Source organism: Takifugu flavidus, chromosome 16 (assembly GCF_003711565.1).
Source record: "Takifugu flavidus isolate HTHZ2018 chromosome 16, ASM371156v2, whole genome shotgun sequence".
Lineage (NCBI taxonomy): Eukaryota > Metazoa > Chordata > Actinopteri > Tetraodontiformes > Tetraodontidae > Takifugu > Takifugu flavidus.
Window position 1 is genome coordinate 3,691,399 of NC_079535.1, and position 19,985 is coordinate 3,711,383.

At 48.4% G+C, this 19,985-nt stretch overlaps 1 protein-coding gene across 7 annotated transcripts; it reads right to left on the reverse strand.

The window, feature by feature from the left end:
- Positions 1 to 1,039: 1,039 nt before the first annotated feature.
- On the reverse strand, positions 1,040 to 19,410 carry dtnbb (dystrobrevin, beta b). 7 transcript variants are annotated; one of them, XM_057058620.1, is made up of 20 exons: positions 19,167 to 19,409; positions 17,358 to 17,404; positions 16,557 to 16,624; positions 16,242 to 16,322; positions 15,912 to 16,125; positions 14,516 to 14,601; positions 14,151 to 14,305; positions 13,973 to 14,075; positions 13,733 to 13,899; positions 13,527 to 13,651; positions 9,309 to 9,383; positions 6,776 to 6,866; positions 6,280 to 6,368; positions 5,961 to 6,074; positions 4,765 to 4,861; positions 4,555 to 4,575; positions 3,876 to 4,035; positions 3,710 to 3,799; positions 3,541 to 3,594; positions 1,040 to 3,196 (listed from the first exon to the last, which is right to left on the reverse strand). In XM_057058620.1, the coding sequence occupies exons 3-20, from the start codon at positions 16,621 to 16,623 to the stop codon at positions 3,171 to 3,173; spliced, it is 1,815 nt and encodes a 604-aa protein (XP_056914600.1). In that variant the 5' UTR covers position 16,624; positions 17,358 to 17,404; positions 19,167 to 19,409; the 3' UTR covers positions 1,040 to 3,170. The 7 variants fall into 7 exon arrangements, with proteins under 7 accessions (XP_056914600.1, XP_056914599.1, XP_056914597.1 ...); XM_057058619.1 differs by having other exon boundaries at positions 6,280 to 6,365; positions 13,973 to 14,078; XM_057058617.1 differs by having other exon boundaries at positions 13,973 to 14,078.
- Positions 19,411 to 19,985: the final 575 nt, after the last annotated feature.

Genomic DNA, 19,985 nt, shown 5'->3' on the forward strand with positions numbered 1-19,985 from the left:
ATAAAATGGTGACTGAAAGAACAGGAACCTGTTTTACGGGCCCCCTGGTGGCTGCAGGGCCTCTAGCGGACACATTACTGCTTCACGCCTGCATGCGGTCAGTACGAAATCCGAACTGGTTTAAAAAATATATTAAAAACGGTGATGACTGATGACTTTTAGTTGTTGACACGAATGTTAACTTTATGCCGAATGTTTTATCTCTATTTTTCAACATACCGTTAGCATTGTTTTATGCAATTTTGGGTCTTTTTTCCCTTCCTTATGTCAATATCGTGCTTCAAATGAAAGCCTTTCTTCTATTTCCCACTCTTCCTACATATTTAAACACTATCTTTGAACCATTTCACTTGTCTGACACCTGAGCCGTCTCGGTTTTATCCGGTTTGCTGCCTGGAGACGCGCCAAGCCTGCAGCCGCGGCAGGGAGCAGCTGTCGCCGCTAGAGGGCGACAGACGCGAGTTTTCCGGGATTATCGGGGAGGAAATGAGACCTCTGCCTGGGGAGGAAGAGGGTGATCGAGCCTTATTATCCCGGGGGAAATGGTGAACACCTCTTTAAAAGACCTGTAAAAGAGAAACTGATTAGGTTTTGGTTAAATCAGTGCAAATAAGTCCACACTTAATAATTTTAATATCAATTTATTACACATGTACACTAATTTAACAAATGAAATAATATACTTGCGTGGTTTGTGCTGTTTTAATGTATTTATTTTTAATGTCAGATAACATATTAGCACATTAATGTATCAAAAAAGTGGCTGCTTAAAACTACTGCAGTAAAAATATGAACGCCTCATCAGCATATTAGATTTGTTGTACAGATGTGTTTAAAAAAGTAATATTGTCCATTCTTAAACTCAACATTCTTGTTATTCTTAGTTATATTCTTGTTATTCTATTATATTAAGCTGTAAAAGTTACTTTACATGTAGAAAAATTAGAAAGTAGAAGTCCTAACCTCATAGAAAATAAGCAGAAATTCTGTTAAAAATAGGTTATTTTAGAGTGCATTTTAGTGAAACACAACCACAAGCCATATTTTAAATCTCTTTAATATATCTCACATTTGATTTATTTACAAAAGACAGTGACTTTGTGACATAGAACTATGATTTCTTTTGTAAAATCAACAGAAGAAAGAAAAGTAGCAGAAGCATAGTAACCATATAGAACATATACAGTACATAGATAAGTAACATCAGGGGAGCTTCGCCGCCGACGCCGACGCCCTCGCCTGTCTGGCTGAGTCTCATGTAGCCTGAGTTTGGTCTGACAGGACATACAGACGCTTCAGCACTACCTTTGGAATGTTTCCCACCCATGTTTGACCAGCTGTGCCAGACATTCTCTGGGTCGCCACTGTGGGTCACGCAATGACCTATTGCAGATACACTCATAAACACCTGCAGGCGTCTGCAAGAAAAGGTTTGGCACATATGCAAAAGGCTTCCCCCAACAACACATTTATGAAATCAATAAAAATCCCAACAAAGTCACAGAGCAAAACTCCAAGGAAAAGGCTGATTGATGGTCTGATCTGCTGTAAGGATCCTCTGAACGGCACTATACAGGACGGCTACAGGCACAAACTGAAAACCAACCAACAAATGCAACAAAACAAAGCTTCTGAGGTCGGATGCGCAGACACAGTGAAGGGGAAGACAGTTTCAGACGCTTCGCCTCTGCATTCTCGCAGCTCTTGCCGCTCTCCTCCATCCTGGTGCTTTTAGTGACTTGTGTGTTTTGGATTCTGATCCAGGTGCGAGTGTGAGATAAACCAATCACGTCACATTTACGCCACCAACATTAAACCATAACAACCATGGAAACATGGCGCGAACCAAAGTGGCACACCGAGAACAGCAACAACAGAGGAGCCTCTTTTCTTTTTTTTGTTCTTTTTCTTGCGGTGGATGATATGATCTGGGAAGCGTGTGCATTTATAACTCCACGAAGGCCAAAGTGTCAAAGTAAGCGACCTGAAAACAAACACGTCTGTGAAGGACACAAATCCACACGGGGACAGACTTTATCCACGAACATGCTTCACTGAACTCCAGCTCCAGACCCACAGTCTTCACCCACAGCTTCGTCGCACAGAATCACACAGAATTGGAATAAATTAAACAAACATGCCGCCTTCCCGCACGGCTCCAGCGGAAGGACTCATCTAAAAACGATCCCTTTGCCCCTCAGTGTTAACCTTTGACCTCTGCGGCCTATGACATCACCGCTCCCTGAGCACCGACGCTCGCTCCTTTAATAAATACATAAATCTAACAAAGCTACTTGCTCACGACGACCTCCTCACACAGCCTGTCGGTGTTCACACCTCAACTAAAGCCCAGAGATCAATCAGTGAATCTACTGTGACGTGTGTGTTGAGATTGACCTCATCGTTGTGTGTGTAGATGCCCCTGTTTAGAGCGCTGCTGGAGCTGCAGGGGCAGCAGTGCAGCATCCTGGCTAGAAAGGGGCCTGGTTAAAAGGGGCCAATGTGAAAGATTAAATCTACTGTCAATCCATAAAGACAGCATTAGACAAACTAGGAAGGAAGGAAGAGTTTTCACGGCGCCGAGATGAAAGAAACAACAGAATGAACTCAGCGTGCAGCATCAGCTCAGTTCCCTTCTTGTGTTTGAACCGAGGATGATCTGCTGAGGGATGATCTGCTGCTTTATTGTGCCACTTCTGGATAAGAGGGTCATTTCTGAGGCTTCTGACGGGCGCCACCAGCTCAGTAGCCCGCTCCAGACGCCAGTGCAACCTCATGCAAAATCACACCCACACCCCCACACACCCCCACACAAAGAGCCTAACCTAAAATACTAGCACTGATGATGCAAAAGCAACAACAGGGAAGGGTGGGGGGGCTTCAAGTGGGGTGTTCCCTTTTACAGTGTTTTATGTACAGGATGATCTGCTGCTGTGGAAATGGGGGGGGGCACGTGAGCTGCTCTCCAGCGGTTCGGGAGGGAAATGGTCGGGTAATTACAGCAGTTTTCTTTTACAAGACGACATACACACTCGTTAATTGGACACATCCTGCTACCTGCAAGATGCAAAGGTGGTTGTTTTCACATAGTGAAATCCTGGTAGATTACAGCATGCATTACTCTAGGTTCTAATGCCTCTGGCCGGGTGATGGAACGACGGAGCCTCCCCTCAGTGTTTCGGTACCCTCATTGTACCTGCACACACACACACACACACACACACAGAGCATGTTTATTTCTGCTGCAGGGATAAATTACTTTGTGCAGTGAAGAATGTGTCATGTCTTCCCTGCCCTCTGGGTCCACATTACAGACCAGTCAGTCTGTATTTTAGAGAAAACAGAGGCAAACCAGGCTCTGATGGATTGGAGATCTATTTCTGGCAAATTGTTTTTATGACAATTAAACAAGGATGAGGTCATTTTAATTTATTGCAATTCCTACTTCTTGCATTTCATACTGGTTTCCCGGCTTCAGCCGGGAAGAAGGGCGAGACAGTCGGTAATTTCCCTGTTACTGGAGCGTGAGCGCAGACTCACCTCTGTCCCCTCCGTTCCTCATGTTGGCCTCCTCCTCATCTGCTCCGTCATCCACTGAAAAGAAGCGATTCTCTTTTGAAAATGTCCAAATGTGCTACTGTTGTGTGTCCTGTGATTCAAGCGTGAGTGAATGTGCTGCACATGTTGCAGAGGGACGTTCTAAACTGACCTGAGTGCAGCTCTTTCACCAGAGACGACATCGTGTTTGTGATCGAGTCAGCGGCGACTAAAAGATCGTTCCGAAGGTTTCTAGGTACACCTAGGAGACAGACACCTTCGTTTAAACGTGCGTTGCAGCTTCAGGAGGAGCTTCTGAGGCGCTGGGGGAGTCTCACCCTGAGCAAAGGCCTCGAGCACGTCACCCCCCACCCCCGCCAGGCAGTCCTGGGGCGTGTGGGTCGGGGTGGAGCCAGCCGATGTGGAGCGGATGGGCATGGGCATGGAGCAGCCGGCGCTGTGGCTGGGGGAGGAATGGGGGGATCCTCCAGACTGCGACTGCAACACAAACAAGCCCGAACTGTCAGAAAGTCACGCTTTCCCCTCAATCTGTCGTGTTTTGCTCCCTGATGCGTTCTAGCTGAACCCTGGGGTGACGCTTAAATCAAAGACCTCCGTCCTTAAAGAAACAAGGAGACCGGAGTACAGAGAAGCCTCTAGGAAATCCTGGACCGGCTGTCTCTGTAGTCCACCTTGACTGGATCAGGGAGGTAATAAAGAGCATGTGACGGTGAGCGCTGATGCTACACATCCACCTCACACAGGCGGGATCACTGTCTGCTTCCAGGCCCAGCGTGGTGGCTCCAGGCCAGGCAGCAGATGGGAAACCAGACTGCAATGGCATTCTAGGAGGGGCTGATGAAAGGAACAGGTCTTTGAGAGAAACGCGGCTCTCTCAACTAGTTTGAGAACTAAGGGAAAAAAAAGGAATTTAAAAGCATCCAGGTCATGAACCTGCGCTCTCTAATGCATGCTGAATGTGAGTGCTGAGTCTAAAAAGCAGCCTTGCAAACTTACGGCCTGTTTCTGCTCTTCATCCTATCAGCCAACAAAGGTGAGCATTAAAAAAGAGCAAGGAGAGATTTGGGATTAAATCAGCTTCACATTTAATTAAAAAGGCTTCCAAAGCCTCAAATGCAGACTTCTTTTAGGAGATTAGCGCTGACGATTGCTTAAGAGCAGTGACACCTGCAGGTCCTTGGGCTGGACTATGTTGGATTACTTTACCTTCAACAGCCTCATGAGACCCTCCAGCTGCACCATCAGCTCCCGCCTGCTCTCCTGCAGCGCTGACATGCGCCTCTCCAGCTCGTCTTTCCTGTGTCTGTGGCAGATTGAAAGAATTTAAGCGTGTGTGTGTGTGTGTGTGTGTGTAGGGGGGGGGGTGCATTTCCAAACATCCGTAGTCTAACTTTTCACTTCCTGTGTGTGGATAGGCCTTTTCTCTGAATCCTCGCCCACCTCATGCTTTTAACACTTTGAAAGTACATTTACAACCGCAGCCTAAAGCATTCACATACTTTCATATACTCGTTTACACACTTACATTTACTTAATTACATTTTAAGCAAGACTATCAAGGTTTTATTGTCTCTGCCTGCTGAATTCAACCCTCATTCCAAAACCCTTAAAGTTTAATCTGCTGTTAAACAGCAGGTAACTGAATATAGTGTTGAACCTTGAGCTCGAATCTGAGGATTCTAGTCTATTACTGCCCCCTAGTGTTAATAGTGTGATGCTGCAGCTTTAAACTGCAGGGGTACTGCATTGAGGGGTACCCATGTTCAGCAACACAGGAGCTGTTCTGTGCTGCTCAGCCTCCTGATGAATAAAGCCAATATCAGAGCGGAGCAGGCAGCATTCAGATGCGGTGCACACTCTACCATGAAATAATAATTATTTGATAATATCCTGGCCTAAAACCTGAATCATAAACAGGCTCAGTGAGCTGTAAAAATGCTCCTAGACACACTGGCATTAAACCGTAGAAAATCAAGTGGCATAAGTCTACCCTCCAGTTATGCAAAACAATTATCTTACAGTTTAGTTTGTGCCATTCTAATCCAAATATATCACGATGGTCTCCTTTTCATGCATATACAGTATCTGAATGAATGGTAAAACAGAGCCTGTGTGATTCCTCATACTATATAATTTATGGTATTACAACATTCAAAAAAACTTTTGATCTAGTTATAAATCTGTAAACTAGTGCGTTCCTCAGAACAGAAGGATGAGAAGTCGTTCGGATAAACGAGCGCTTCGATGTTGTTAATCCGCATTTTGTTGTGTTGCTGACAGGAAGCTCATTTAAAATAACCGCTGAACTCAAGAGGCATTATTTCTGCTTGAAGAGTCTAGTCTGCAATTACAACCGCCCTGAAATACAGTTGGGGAGAGGAGGCAGCGGCACGGTGCGATACCTGAGGAGCCGCAGTTCGGTCAAGAGCGTTGGGTTCTGCTGGGCTTTTTCCGGGGTGGGCTGAGAGGCCTGCTCATGCTCCAAACGCAGCCGCTGGATCTCCTGGAGGATCTCCCTGCACGGATCGACCAGTCAATCAGGTCAACAATGGGGAAAACAGTGAGATTATCCTGAACTCTGCCCAAAAAGATCTAAAAACAACATGGTTGGCCTGTCTGACTTTTCCTTTTCAGCTCATTTTAAATGGAAAGTTCAGTAGTCGTAAGCAGATGAGATCATTTTAGGCTGTAAAAATACACAGCTACAAGACTAAATATTACCTGTTTTTGTTCTCCAGCTCTGCAATCAGTTGCCTCTGTTGCTTGTTGGCATCAAAGTTGAAGCTCAGGTCTGATGGAGGACACTGCTGCTGGAGATACATTTGGAAAAGAATCACGCGACTAAATTAAAACAGTGCGAGAATAAAAGTGAAACACAGTAGATGGACACAACCCATGACTTGCTGCTCTTCATTTTAACCACTTTAACCAGTTTGAGCCAATTTTGAGCACATTTATATGTAAATGAATACGAACATCAGCAGCTCCCATTAGAAGCCAGGAAACACCAGTTTATATTATAACGCCTGCTATTATGCTGAGTTAAATGTTGACTAATGAAGAATGGCGGCAGTTTCCATCAGTTCGTTGAAAACTCAAGAAATAAAACCCGTTTGATACGTGCCAGTGAGCTTCACACTTCAGCGGAGCGTCTAACAACAACGTGTCAAATCATTGAAGGTGAAGTGCAGGTGGACCCCGGCCCAGCGCCACTCACCGTGGAGTTGCCCGCCTCCGCTGCCAGGCGGGCCGCGTAGCGAGCGATGAGGCGGTGCTCTTCATCCAGCCGGCTGGGACTCTCCAAGACGCTGTCCAGAGCCAGGCAGAGAGGAATGTCACGCCAGTGAGCAGCTTATGTAAGTAAAAGTCTGCACAGTTCGAGGAAGCCAGATCTGAGCCGGGGGCTCGGGCGTGCGGCGTGCCAAGCGCAGTCACGAGCGTGCCAGTGTTCAAACGTGGCGCGAGACTTTAAATGAGCACGGCCGTGTCGTGTGGCGAGGACAGGTGACGGGACATATGTCGTCTCTGGCTTCTATCCCTGCCGCGTTACCCGCGAGCGCCTGGCGGCCTGGGCCAGAGACGCGGCGTGGAGCTGCCTTTTAATCGTTGTTTCTGTCAAAGTCCTTTCAGTCGGTGAGCAGATGGGGAGAGAAAAGCGCCGCAGCGACGAGCTGATTTAAGCTCCAGTTTATTTCCAGTGATGATATCTCAGATTACAGGATGTTCTGACTCCACAAGCAGCAAATCGCTCCTCGCGTTCAGTAAAATGTCAAGAAATGTCCCATTTAATGGCTCGTCTTTGGCCTGAATAGGGCTGTGAATGCAGCGCATAATCTGCACACGAGTGACCCGGCTGTGCCTGTCTCTCCTGAAGGTCCCGGTCACCTTCTCCAGGTTAGGGAGCTCTTTTTTAGCATGCACACTGGCCACGAGGCTCTACATTAAGGCTGCAGCCCTCTGAAGAGGAAAACATGAACGGATCAGACGTTCTGCTGCAGAATGTTGGACCTTTGTTGTTGTTCACATCAGTTGGTCCTAAAAAAGTGGAGGTTTTTTACACATCCGGGAGGCACAAATCAGAATTCCCTGACAGTTTTTAAGGCAGCTGCTGGAACTGATTCCTCCACTCTGATGTTTTTTGGTGCCACATAAAACTGAGCTGCAGGCAGAAATGTTGGGTTGAAGCTGTTTTACGAGTCGTTACTGTTTGTTTTCTCTCAGGGGGGTTTCAGTTTGCTGAGAGCTCATCTGCATATTTTATGATTAAGTTTGTTCTGAGGTCAAGTTAAGGTTAAGGGTTCGTGACTGACGCAGCTCGTTCTCAATAAGACCTCATCAAGCTCAAAGTTTTTTTCCCTTTTTGAAAAACTTTGTGGTTCTGCACAACGGCCAGGTGATAAACTGCTGTTCGCCTCCAGAGAATCGTGTGGCGGCGGCGCGATTGTCTGCGAGAACAGGAGGCGGCGAGTGTGTGTGTGTGTGTGTGTGTGTGTGTGTGTGTGTGTGTGTGTGTGTGTGTGCCGTGTCAGCAGAGCAGACTGTGATGGAGGCTGAGAGCAAAATACGCAGCACTTCTATGAGTCGGCGGCGACACACAAAGGCGAGAGTTTCTTTCTGACAAAGTGGAACGTGGCAAATGTGGGAAGCACCAACGGCGCTTTTCAGCGCGGCGCTCTCCGGTCCTGCATTATTCACCGCGAGCACGCCTGATTCACCGGGACGATTGTGACGATAGATTCGTACTTACAAGAGTGGGAGGCAGGCAGGGAGTGACCTGAATAGACCTAAAAAACTGGCTCCTTTCCCCCAGATCTGACAATGAAACATCATCAAAAGCACCGGGATCATCAACCCCCCCAAGTTTAGCCTCCCTGCATCCTCCAGAAGAAGGATCTGGATTAGAGGGCATCCATTCCAGCCTTCCAGTTATCAGGCTGATTACTTGGTCTGATTCAGAGGCCGGTTCGCCACCTCGGGCGTCTCACCCCTGGTTACCGGCAGCTCCAGGAGGCGGCGCATGAGGTTCACCTTGGCAGGAAAGCCGATCTGATATCGACTGAGTGTCTCATTATCCCCGACTGAGTTCCTACAGCAGGACAAACACACAATTTCAGGTCGCCCGGTGGACATTTCCTCCGTCTCCGACCTGCTTCCTCCTCTAACGTTCCGTGGGATGTCCTGGCCCGCTCTGCGATCCCGCTTCGCACCACAAATGGCTACACAGCTACACAAATGGAACAACAGAAGCCTGCGGGAGCCTGTCCTGCTGATCCATTACAGCTGCAGAGAGCTGTCCTCCATACAGAACAGAGGCAGGATGGCTCATTACCACCGTGAGTAAATAATCACAGAGCTGGCTCCCGACTGTCGGAGCGCCTGCGCCGGCTCCGCTTTACACCATCAAGCTCCAGTTCCATCATCATCTATTTGTCAAATCAACCCTTTAAGTAGGAGCGCGCAGGCATCCTTCATGACAGCGAACCAAATTTCCCTCTAAAAATACACTCACAAGGGCTGCTCAGGCACAAGGGAGCAAACAACATCTGGAGTCTGATTTGCCGGACCATTTCCCCCCGTGGAGGCGACTCCGGAAGATTGTGCAGACCGACCTCAGCGAAGGGCTTTAGGAACTTCTGCATTCTGTGACCTAACCCTGAAGGACCGTTAGCACGCCGCGAGCAAACCAAATGAGAGGGGACAATCGCAGCGGGAGGGTGAGTCTGAGAGACGCCGAGCCTGCGCTTGCTTACCTTTGGGTAGGTGCGGGTGCCCCGGAGGACATGAGCATTGTGTTGTTCATGGTGTTGGCCACCGGTGCCGGCTGACTAAAAGACAAGATTAGAGGTCTTTAATGCCCGCAGAGGCCGGCGGTGCTCATCAGCGGGGGGAGAGGTGGAGGGCATCCGCATTTTATTAGTAATCATGAATCAGCGATCCTGGCTGCAACTGTACAATAGAGGCTGAGAGAGGAGATCATGGCAGTCCCGCGCCGGCCGCGCAGGAGTCCAGTTAACCTTTAATTAAAGCCGTCTCTCTGTCACCTTTACTGGGAAAAGGTGGCTCAGAATTAAGGCGAATTAACAGGAGCCACGACGGCAGAGAAGAAATGTGATTAGAGGAAGTCGAGGCGAGGTGACATTGCGGGAGGAGATTTATGCAGCAGAGCAAACAGAGCCACCGGGATCATCTGGCGGCTGGATCAGAACCCCCCCCATCTCCCAGACCGCCGTCTCATCAACCGAGCCGGTGCAGCTGACAGCCGCCTCCATCCCGCCGTAACTGTTTTAGCATCAGAATGTTGGGTAGCTCTGAGTCTTCTGAGGCTCATTTGTGCCGTCAGCTTTTTTGGGTCCAAAATGAAAGTGTTTGTTAACCAGCAGAGTTCTGTTATCAGCACGAGGCACAGCCACAAGCCACAAGCAGCAGCAAATATCTGCTTACTGCCAGTTAGCCGGCTGCTCAGGATCGGGCCGAACCGGAAAGTCTGTTGGTTGAAAGTTCCCGCAGGACAAAAGCCCACAGATTTAAACACCCTGACGACGGCGATCCCCGCTTAGCTACCACAACAGGGCGGGAAAGATGAAGCAGGTGGAGGCAAATCCCCAGTCTGGACACCCCCCTCCTTTCCCCTGAAGGCGATGGTTGGGATGTGGGGGGGGTCCAGGCAGGTGAGGCATCACACTTACCTCGGCGAGCGCTCGTCTGGCTGGCAAAATGCATCCAAGCGCCGCTGCCGCCTGGTTCCTACTGCCTGCTCCGGACCGAGCGGGCGAGCATCTCAATGTACTACACTGCTGCTGTCTCCAAGGAAACTCAGCCGTCACATGACTTTGTGACGAGGTCGATCTCTCTCTCTCTCATTCCCCTCCTCTCTCTCTCTCTCTAAAGCACTAAAACACTTCTCACCACGCTCGCAGGCTGGAAATCAGGGAAATGTTGCTCGCCAAAGACGCCACAAATAAAAGCCCAGATCTACGCTCATCCCGTCAGGGAGGGGAGACGCGCGGCGGATCTCTGCAGCCGGTTAGCTGCATTTACATATCGCCCTCTTACCTTACGAGTTACATAAGTCGCAGCTCTTCCTGCTCCATAAATAATCAGCGCACATTTGTGGGCACATCAGTGGAACTCCAGGCTGAGCCGGGGCTCCAACACCAGAGCTTCCTTTGACACCAGGGCTACAGTCAGCCAGCACCGTTCACCTGTGGGTCCTGCCTGTCTGCCTCAGAGGTCACATTTTAGGCTCGGTCTGCAATGCGCCGGTCACGTGCTCCAGTCGTGCGCTGAATGACAATGTACCATCCTTCCCTTGTACTCCGGGGGGGAGCCAGCAGGAGCCCATCACACACGTTCACACACGTTCACACACGTCCGCACACGCCGGTCTGATTGCTAGAAACCACATATGCACGACTGCCTTCAATTACCGTCGCTTGGCTGAAAACAATAAGCAAACACGAAGCGTTCTGGACAGGGAGGCAGACACAGGCTCCACCAGCCACAGCCAAATGGAGGCTGCCCAGATGAAAGTGAATTACAGGCCACTCCTCTGCCTTTTAACTGCACTGATGGAATTTGCATTGACCCGGCGAATAAAGAAAAAGACCTACAACAGAAGTGGGTCGTTTTTAAACCGGCAAGGGACACGCGGGGATTGTGGAAAGCAGGAAAACCTGCAACTAACAGGAACTCCGGCGACATGTAGTGCCTTTCACATTAATGCAAAGTCCTGTAAGTCTGTCTCACAAGGCGCCAAACCTCGAAATTCCTCTCCAGATCCCAGAGAATCTCAGTGACAGGTGAGGGGACAGCAAAATCCAAACCTGGGCTGTTCTTGTCTCCGCTCATGGGCGCCGGTAAACACTTCAGACCGGCAAAAGAACGGCTCAGAGCACAAGGGTGGGGGGGGGGGGGGCGGTTCGGGAAACCTGCATCATTCAGAAGCTGCGATCAAACCTGCAGCGCAAACCTCAAACTGCCATTTTTACCCAGCAGAGACGCCGTGCTGACGGACGTCTGGTTGTTCAATACCGCGTCCTCGCTGACATAATTCTGCTGCACTGTACTGGGAACAAAGGCAGAGGAACGGTATTGTTGGGAGCCGGAGCCGTTTGGGGGAGGATTTCTGGGAGCTGCAGGGACACCATTGGTAGTTGAAGAACTTCTATATTTGTGCGGGAAGAGCGACAGAAATTCAGGTCAGAACACAAAGTCTTAGCCAACAGATGGGTTGGGATGGGTTGTCTTAGCATAACAGCTAATCTGGCGCTGCCAAACTAATAATATCAGATATATACGGTCAATGTTCGCTTAACAATCCACTATAGATTCGAGTCAACTGCTTTAATCGGCATTTTCTCCACTAGATGCTGCCAAATCTCAAACGATTAGTTCTACATTTAAAAAAAAATTAACTATAAAATGAGGTAACATTGATAGTATATTAACCTTATGAGGTAATCTAGTGTGTTCCTTTTTCTTCTCCAACCCTTGCATATACATCAGTTCTCATATTTGTAATATAAATCTATTTGAGTATTTGTTCAAATCTATTTCTGTGCTTCAAGGACAGGCAAGTCTGCTTTGAGAGCAGCAGTCAGAATAAAAACATCATCGTGTGGCAGCTGTTGGATGTATAAAAATATCTCTTTGTGCCGTGTCGCCACGCTAAAGCAAAAATAGATGTCTGTTCTTAAATTTAAAAAAAAACCAAGACAGATAGACGGACCCAGGAGATAACAAAGTCTCGGGGCTCAGGAGTCGCACCTACTACCCGAAAAGTCAGTGGACACTCGCACGTAGTGGCGCCGACCTTGAAATGCCATCTGCAAGAGCAGGAGAATCCACTTTGTCCATCCAACCCTTGAAAGTCTGAAAGTGACGGGACATTTCCAGGACGACTCCTGGGAAAACTCTGATTTCGGGCAAAGCAGCCTCGAAACATCCAACTCAATAAAACGCAGTTGTGTCACTGAGATGTAATCCAATGCAGATTAGCTGCAAATGGTATTCCAATCAATATTAATCTGCTTGTGCGCTGTAATTTCACGGTACACAGCCGATACTGAGCTGATCCAATCAGATTTGGCCTCTCAGCTGGAGGAAAACTTCCAACCTTTTTTCATCTCTCTGCACTGCGATGAAATGTAAATGTATGCAAATGTAGACCTCGTTCGGGATGGGGGGGGGGGGGGGGGTGCAGAAAAATCCTTCCGTCGCAGTGGACGTGAGGGATGACCGATGGCGCCGGGAAAACAGGAAGGGTCCCTTGGTGGATTTAAGTTTTGGTCATGGCGATTCTCTCCCCACGCTGCATCCATCAGTTCCCCGCTGCAGCTCGCCTGCAGCTCCCGCACACGCCACCGCCCCCGTTTTATGGCTGCGGCTCGAACGTGAAGCATGAAGATGAACGCCAGGGTGAGGAAGTGCAGAGATTCACTTCCTGTTGATGCCAGGGACGGGCAACATTTGTAAATCAGGCGAGGAAACGTACGAAATGACCCCGGCGAGGTCGATTCCAGCGGATGTATCTCAGCGGTGGAAGTGATTATGGAAACAGCCCTATTTGTCAACTGAAATGTAAATGAACGCACGCGGTTTGAGACGGCGGCAGACTTTAATGCATTTCCTGTAATGATTCTCAGACGCCTCGCAGCCGCACGCCTGTGATTTATGCCGCCGCCCCTGCTTCGCTGCCGGCAGCGCGGCAAGGACGGCGGCGCCGTTAAAAGGCAGCCCTTCCCAGTATATCACCATATTCATGTCAGGAAATGATGGTGGGATCGGTGTCCGAGGGTGGGGGGGGGGGCGTTGTGCTCAATCCGTCATGCACTGACAGAGTAATGGAAAGATGAGCGCCGTTACATGGCGGGAGCAGGCTGTAGATCAGGAGCGTGCGGGGCTGGTAATCGACAAATCGGCCAGGTTTTCCTCCTGGCTGACACCAGGAGCGCTTCAGGGACACTTACACGGTGTGGGTGAGCTCCTGCGGTCTTTCGGCCTGCTCCGGGAACACGGGATGCGGCGGCTCTCCGATGGGGACGCAGCCTAGAGATTTACTGATGGCGTGGCTCAGCTTCTTGGCCGGAGACTTCTGTGGGGAGGACAGGAGGAAAATACGGGGTCAGCGAGTCATCTGCGCACTGCGATGACATGATGAGAGCAGCCAGCTCACCCAGGACGAGTGCTCCTTCATCTGGTGCTGGTTGCTGTGGGGACCGTTGGCATGACCGCGCCAGAAGCAGCTCTGGCACAGCTGGTAACCATGACACTGCTGGCAGCGGTAGCGGAAACCCATCATGCTCTCGCTCCGGCAGTATGAACATTCCACAGGATGGAAGACTGGGACGCCATGAGAGGAAGAGTATTTCAGATCAGAGACGTCGGCGGATACAATCGATGGTTCCAGCCTTACCATTCTCTACGTTGGCGAGTCGGTGCATGAGCGGCAGCCACACGAGGCATTGAGGGGGAGGATCTGCCATCAGCACATCCAGGAACGTGTTCAGCAAGATCTTCTTCTAGATGCAAACACAAATGCGCTCAAATGTGGACACACTCGCACTGGGGGACGGAGGGGATCGAACTCATACCTGCTGAGGGAAGCAGGTCCGCACCGAGTGCTCCGTGTAACCAAAGGAAGGACCCTCAAACACGGCTGTGGGCAGCTTCAGCACCTCGCGGAGAAACTGATCAAACTTGGCAAATATCATGAGTCCGCTTGAGTCTGAGATCTGTGAGAAAATATCTTAAGGGACAAATATGGCTCTGATTACTCTCTACAGCCTCTATGAACGTGACTCAAGAGCAACACCCAGTGGTTATTTAACGGAACTGCCCGATGGTCGCTGTTCCAGAAACAGCTTTGACAAGATGAAACACAAATGACTAAACATTAGAGGGGTAAAATGGCTCAGGTGTGGATATGAGTCATTCAGGTGCACTGAAATGTACTTACAGCGCAGTTTGTCCACAATTTTCCCTCCACACATCGTAGACAGCATGGCTTTCACCGAGAAAACGGTCAGCTTTCCATGACTTTCACTGCACATAAATCAATATGCACCTTTTAAATTGAAGGTAAAATTTACGTCACATCATCAAAAGACCATTGGAACATGTGGCTTAATGGTTTATAGACTGGAAACTGTGTTGAGCAAGTGAAGGAGCGCTAATTCATAATAAAAATAGATATTAAGAAACTGCTATTCAACTAAAGTATATTTTTGTCCACTATAGCTCGAGTGTATGTAAAAAACCTTATTTAGAATATTTTCTCAATCAGTGACTATGTTGTGCATGTTTAAGCTAATACACCACACTGATTTATCATCTTTTACGTCTAGTTCTAATTCCGAGCTGAGCTATAAATTCTATGCAAACAATTTTGTGAAGCAGACTGATGGCACAAGACATGTAATGAACTGTTTACTGAGCAAATAAAGCCCACGGAGTAGTTCTCTCTGTCGCCTCCTGCTGGTCAAAGGTGAGAATTAGCGTCAGTCCATGAAGATGAAAAGCAGAATATTGACTCATATCTGCCTTTTTTCCACATCACTGACTGTGTTAGAAAACACTTTTTAAGAAGTTACTGAGCCTCAGCAACAAGCTCGATTGATTTTGGATGTGATTGTGAGTATTTTTATGGTATTTACATCCAGAATATGGCTGAAACTCAGCACTCGGGTGTTTAAAAAAAAGCCTTTTTACTGTTTGTTTATTAATTTTTGATGCTTTCCAGGCCATTTCTTTGCATGAGAGTCAGTTCCAGAGTTCCTCAGAAGGACAGCGTCATGAATATGTCAGTGCTGCAGCAGGACGGCGGCGTAGATAAGGCCGAAGCTGCTGAGACCGGCGATGAATAGACACGATAAGCAGCCAATCAATTTCGAGCACACTAGGTACAATAATGAGAGTGAGCTTTATGGTCAATAATAAACCTCTGCAGGATGCTCACCATCCAAGGCCTGCAGGCCTTGAGCGGCAGGCAGACAGTGAAGCATCACCAGGGACACATTCTTTGTATCTGCTGCACGAGAGGGAAAAATCTGGCAGATCTCTTCGGAGCCAGATCATCCTGAAGCCTAAAACCTGTCTAGATGGATTGTTTGGCTGGCACTGAAAATAGGGTCGAGTTCTACTTTTTTTTTAAAATTTAAATTAAGATCTTCGTGATGGGTTTCATATTTGTATTTAGTGTAGTCAAGCAATACGTGAAAGAAAGGGTCATTTCATCCCTGCCAATGTGCAGAATCAGTTCCCACAACAGCAATCCCAAACGATTGGTTTTTCTCCTATAAAGGAAACGTTAAAGACATTTCTTTGGCAGATCACATCTTTCACAGGGAATGTACCTGTCGTAGGTGGCCACCATGAAGTTGAGCAGCAGCCCGATGGACTGCTCCACGTTGATCTGGTGGGTGGTGGGCAGCCTCTTGTTGAGCTGGTAGTAGATGGAAGACAGGATGGTCTCCAGCCGCGACACATTGATCTCAGCGTTGTGGTCCAGCGTGTTGAGCCCGTTGTCACGAAAGGCTTCGATCATGTTCCAGACGTCCACCAGGTGAACTGTGGTGTGTGTGTGTGTGTGTGGTGGTGGGGTGGGGGGGTACAGTCATCAGTCACATTTCTGCTGGTGACCCAGCATACAAGAGATCGATTTTTAAGCTTCCACGTGCACTTACGGTTGCATCTCTTCTGCACAAACCGGAGTTTGCAGGCGGTCCTGTAAGTCGACAGTCTGATTACGTCAAAATTCTGAGCTCCTGTGGGGGCAAACACACAAAGAAGGCCTTTAGAAAAAACATCACAATTACTTTTTCCTCCAGATTCATAAAATAAAAATAGCCTCCAAGCATAGCCGGGCTCTCCGAGGGTCCATCCAAACACGGTGTGGGAGGAATCGCAGCATTCCGAACACGTGAGGGAGCGCGCGGCTCCTGCTGAATGACATGATCCGCCGCTGACGGCGAAGGCTCCTCGCAGTCACGTTCACTCACTCATTTCCATGAAGAGCTGTCTCTTCTCCACCATGGCCTTGCCTCGTTTAGTGCCTTCCTCGATCATTCTGCAGCACATCAGAAAGCAGAGCATGTTAGCACCGCTGTTACCGGCAACACACGCCACCCTTTAGAAATGCTGCGAAACAAGCTGCTCTGTATCAGTTCTGCCTCCACATTGGCAGCTGAAAGGTGATACAGCTCCTGAATGCTCCTGCCTGAAGTTTAACAGATGGAGGATGTAGCTGGAGATATTTGTATGCGTATATTTGTATGTGGGAGATATTTTCACATTTATTGGCTTCTAATTTTCTCTAAGATATGAGTTTTATTTATAGAGCAATGGCTTATTTCACGCTTTGGGGAGTAATACGGTTTGAAAATCTGACTCTGCACAACTAAAGCTGGCCAATTAGCATTAGCTAATGATAACAAGAGTATTTCCCTGCTTGGTATAGGTGAGGATGACAGTCAGCAGTTTAGTGTCAGAGCAGCTGGTGTGTTTGAATAAACTTCAACTTTGGTTCTGAGACCTGATTTAGATGTTTTGTCTACGCAGATTTTTAATTTGAAACAAAAAGCAATGAGAAAAGAAACAATTGTGTCTACTATGACATGTGAGATGGCCAAACCATCACATGATCGCCCCCTGGTGGCAGGCTGCATAGAAAGATCCACCCCAGCCCCCGTCCCTTTATATGATACAGTGCTACCTGCATGCAGATGCCTGTTTAATGGTACCATTTTTCTGCAAAGTGCCCATCGTGTATGTGATTTCCTGAAGGACTTGAATGCAATTACCTGTTGCTGGCTGGATATCAAACAATGGGAAGCCGGAGATGTTCACCCTGCCAAGCAAAGCCGTAGATCAGAGTGGGTGTGAGAGCTGTTACTCCCTGACAAAACTGACTTTCACATAAGTAATTAACACTTCTGCCTCTCTCCCTCCTTCAAGGACTTCATAAATTCCCAATTTGTGCTTCTGTAGCCCCCCCTGCAGAGATGCTGGGGAGCTGGCGAGGGAGCGGTCCAGGGTCTGTGGTCGGTGCAAATGATAATTCTCCCTGACATCCCGCTCAGTGCTGAATGTGTCCTGTGGGCTAACGACACCGTCTGAGCCGGACCCGCTCCACCAACAGAACGTCACAGCTGGCTGGAGAATGAGGGGCCCCGGAGAGTCTCGGTCCAGGGCTGGATCAGGGGCAGGGTGCGTTCACTGGCCGCGGCGAGGGATTGTGTTCAGGGTTCCACTACAGCAGAACTACAGCTCCCCAAGGTGCTACTCCAAACATCACACCAGCGTTACATAATTTCACACAAAGAAAATGTTTTGAAAAGCCTGAAAAGATGAAAAAAAAAACAAGTTTTCACAGGTCTGATGTGATATTTAGCCTGTTCTTCCAGTTAGCGCCCATCTAGAGTTCATTTGTTAGATTATCACTAGTATTTGAAATCAACGTGGCACAAAGCTGATGAATGATATTTATGGAGCTAAAGTTTTGTATCTGTTCCAGGATATCCAAGAAACTTGGGGGGGGGGGGGGGGGACTGTGTCAATATATGTAAATATCACTCCTTAGTGGGCAAAAACACAGTGCTTCCTGCTCTTAAATCATTACAATAAAGAGTGATTGCCGACAGTTAAAAACCCAGATTCCTTTTAAATGCCTATTAAACATAAAATAAAGACACATCATTAGTGACTAAAAGCTGGACGTGGCTCTTTGTGGACAAAACGTGAAGTGAAACCGGTTAAAATAGGCGCAGATTTCAGCCAAATATGCCACTTTTGAGCGTTTTCAGCGATTAGGGAGGGGGGAGGGGGAGCTGTGGGTTTGCAGGGGGGCAGAACTATCAGACATGTCAGCAAAATAACACAACGCTTCCCTTGTAAATATTCAGCCTCTGAAGAAACTGCAGAAATTCATGAGTGGGCAACTCGGGCCTGGAATTGGCAGGCGAGTATATGAAAATGTAAGCAGCTTAAAACTTGATGAATTCATGTCAGATGAGGAAGAGAGACAAGTTCATCATTCATACGGCTGGAATCGCGCTCAAATGAGGGAATTTAAGGATTCCCCCTTCCCATCGACCGTGGAATGGCATAAATAAAGCTAAACTTGGCGATTCGGGAAGAGTGCGTGTCTGTTCCGAGCCCATGAAGGTGCATCTGTAACCGCACCTTCGGCTGGAGGTAATGACAGCATCCTTTAGCAGGACTCGGATGCTGCAGTACCCCCCTCCCGCTATCAGTCACTTCTCCAGCGTCGAATCCCACCGAGCAACCCTGCAACACATGTGCGTCAAACGCGTCCGCATCGCTCAGCAAACCGCACATTTGTGTGATTTCCGCAATGGGGACGGCGCGTCGTGATGCCCGTAAATATTTTTAGGGGGGGTGAGGATGAGAAACAATGGCAATCCCGCGTCTTTGCTCGCTGGCGTAGCGGGGGAACTGGCCTTTTTTTTCTGCCCGGGGAGGAACATCACGCAAGTTGGCGCTTACGGCATCGCCACCATCATCCTTATCAACATCATCATCATCATCATGGATGAGGATGAGAGTGGTCCGGGGTGAACAAGGAGATTTCCTCCGCGATCCGCGCTCACCTTTGACGAATTCGTGCGTGTGTCCGCCGACGTTACAGCTGCCCCCGCGACGCCAGAGCGCTCCGACGATCCATTGTCGTTTTCCGCGCTCCTCTCCTCTCTCATTCGGCTCCGGCGGACAGAACAACGGTGGTGGGAGCGAACCAGCAACCCGCACTGCCGCGCGGCATCATCAGCGACCCAGCGGCAGAGGACGCGCAGCCAAGCACGGAGCTGCCATGCGCGACCACCCACCACACTTTTACGCATGTGCGCACGCACGCTGGTTAAAGGCGTACTACTACTATTGCTGCTTCTACTCTGAATTATGAGCTCAAAACAGGGGAGAAAAAAAGGGTTTAATTGTGTTTAAAGGAATATTTTAGCTTCTACGGGGCGCAATTTAATTACGTTTTTATCGAATTAAAGAAAAAAAGTAAAGCTTATTCATTTGTGTCTTGCTGGTTACATAGAAAAAATAAATAGAGATCAGATTTTAAAAAAAACGTCTCGTGAAAGCTTAATAACAAAAAAGAATCAATAACATTCTTTCAAAGCCTTGACTGCAAACCTAGAGAGGCAGAACACATGGATTTGTTTCCCTTTTTTGCCAAACAAAGCAGATTATTAGTGTAGATTCTTGTGGTTGTAAACTACGGTGAAGCTGCAGCAGCATAGAGCTGCTGTTCCCTCCCTCTCTGCTGGACCACACACCAAACTGTCACAGTCACATCCAAATGAAAGCTCTGCCAGCTGCTGCGATGATGCCTTCGGACACTGGAGATGGAGGAAAAACCACCTCCATGTCGCAAGAGACACATCTGATCAGCACTTTGATGT

Bases quoted from the DNA above. Each gene is read 5' to 3' on its own strand.
- dtnbb (XM_057058617.1), bottom strand. From the start codon at position 16,623: ATGATCGAGGAAGGCACTAAACGAGGCAAGGCCATGGTGGAGAAGAGA. The intron at 16,126-16,241 runs GTAAGTGCACGT...CACACACCACAG, and splicing joins TGTGCAGAAGAGATGCAACC to TTCACCTGGTGGACGTCTGG. The intron at 14,602-15,911 runs GTACATTCCCTG...ATTTATGTGCAG, and splicing joins ATGGTGGCCACCTACGACAG to TGAAAGTCATGGAAAGCTGA.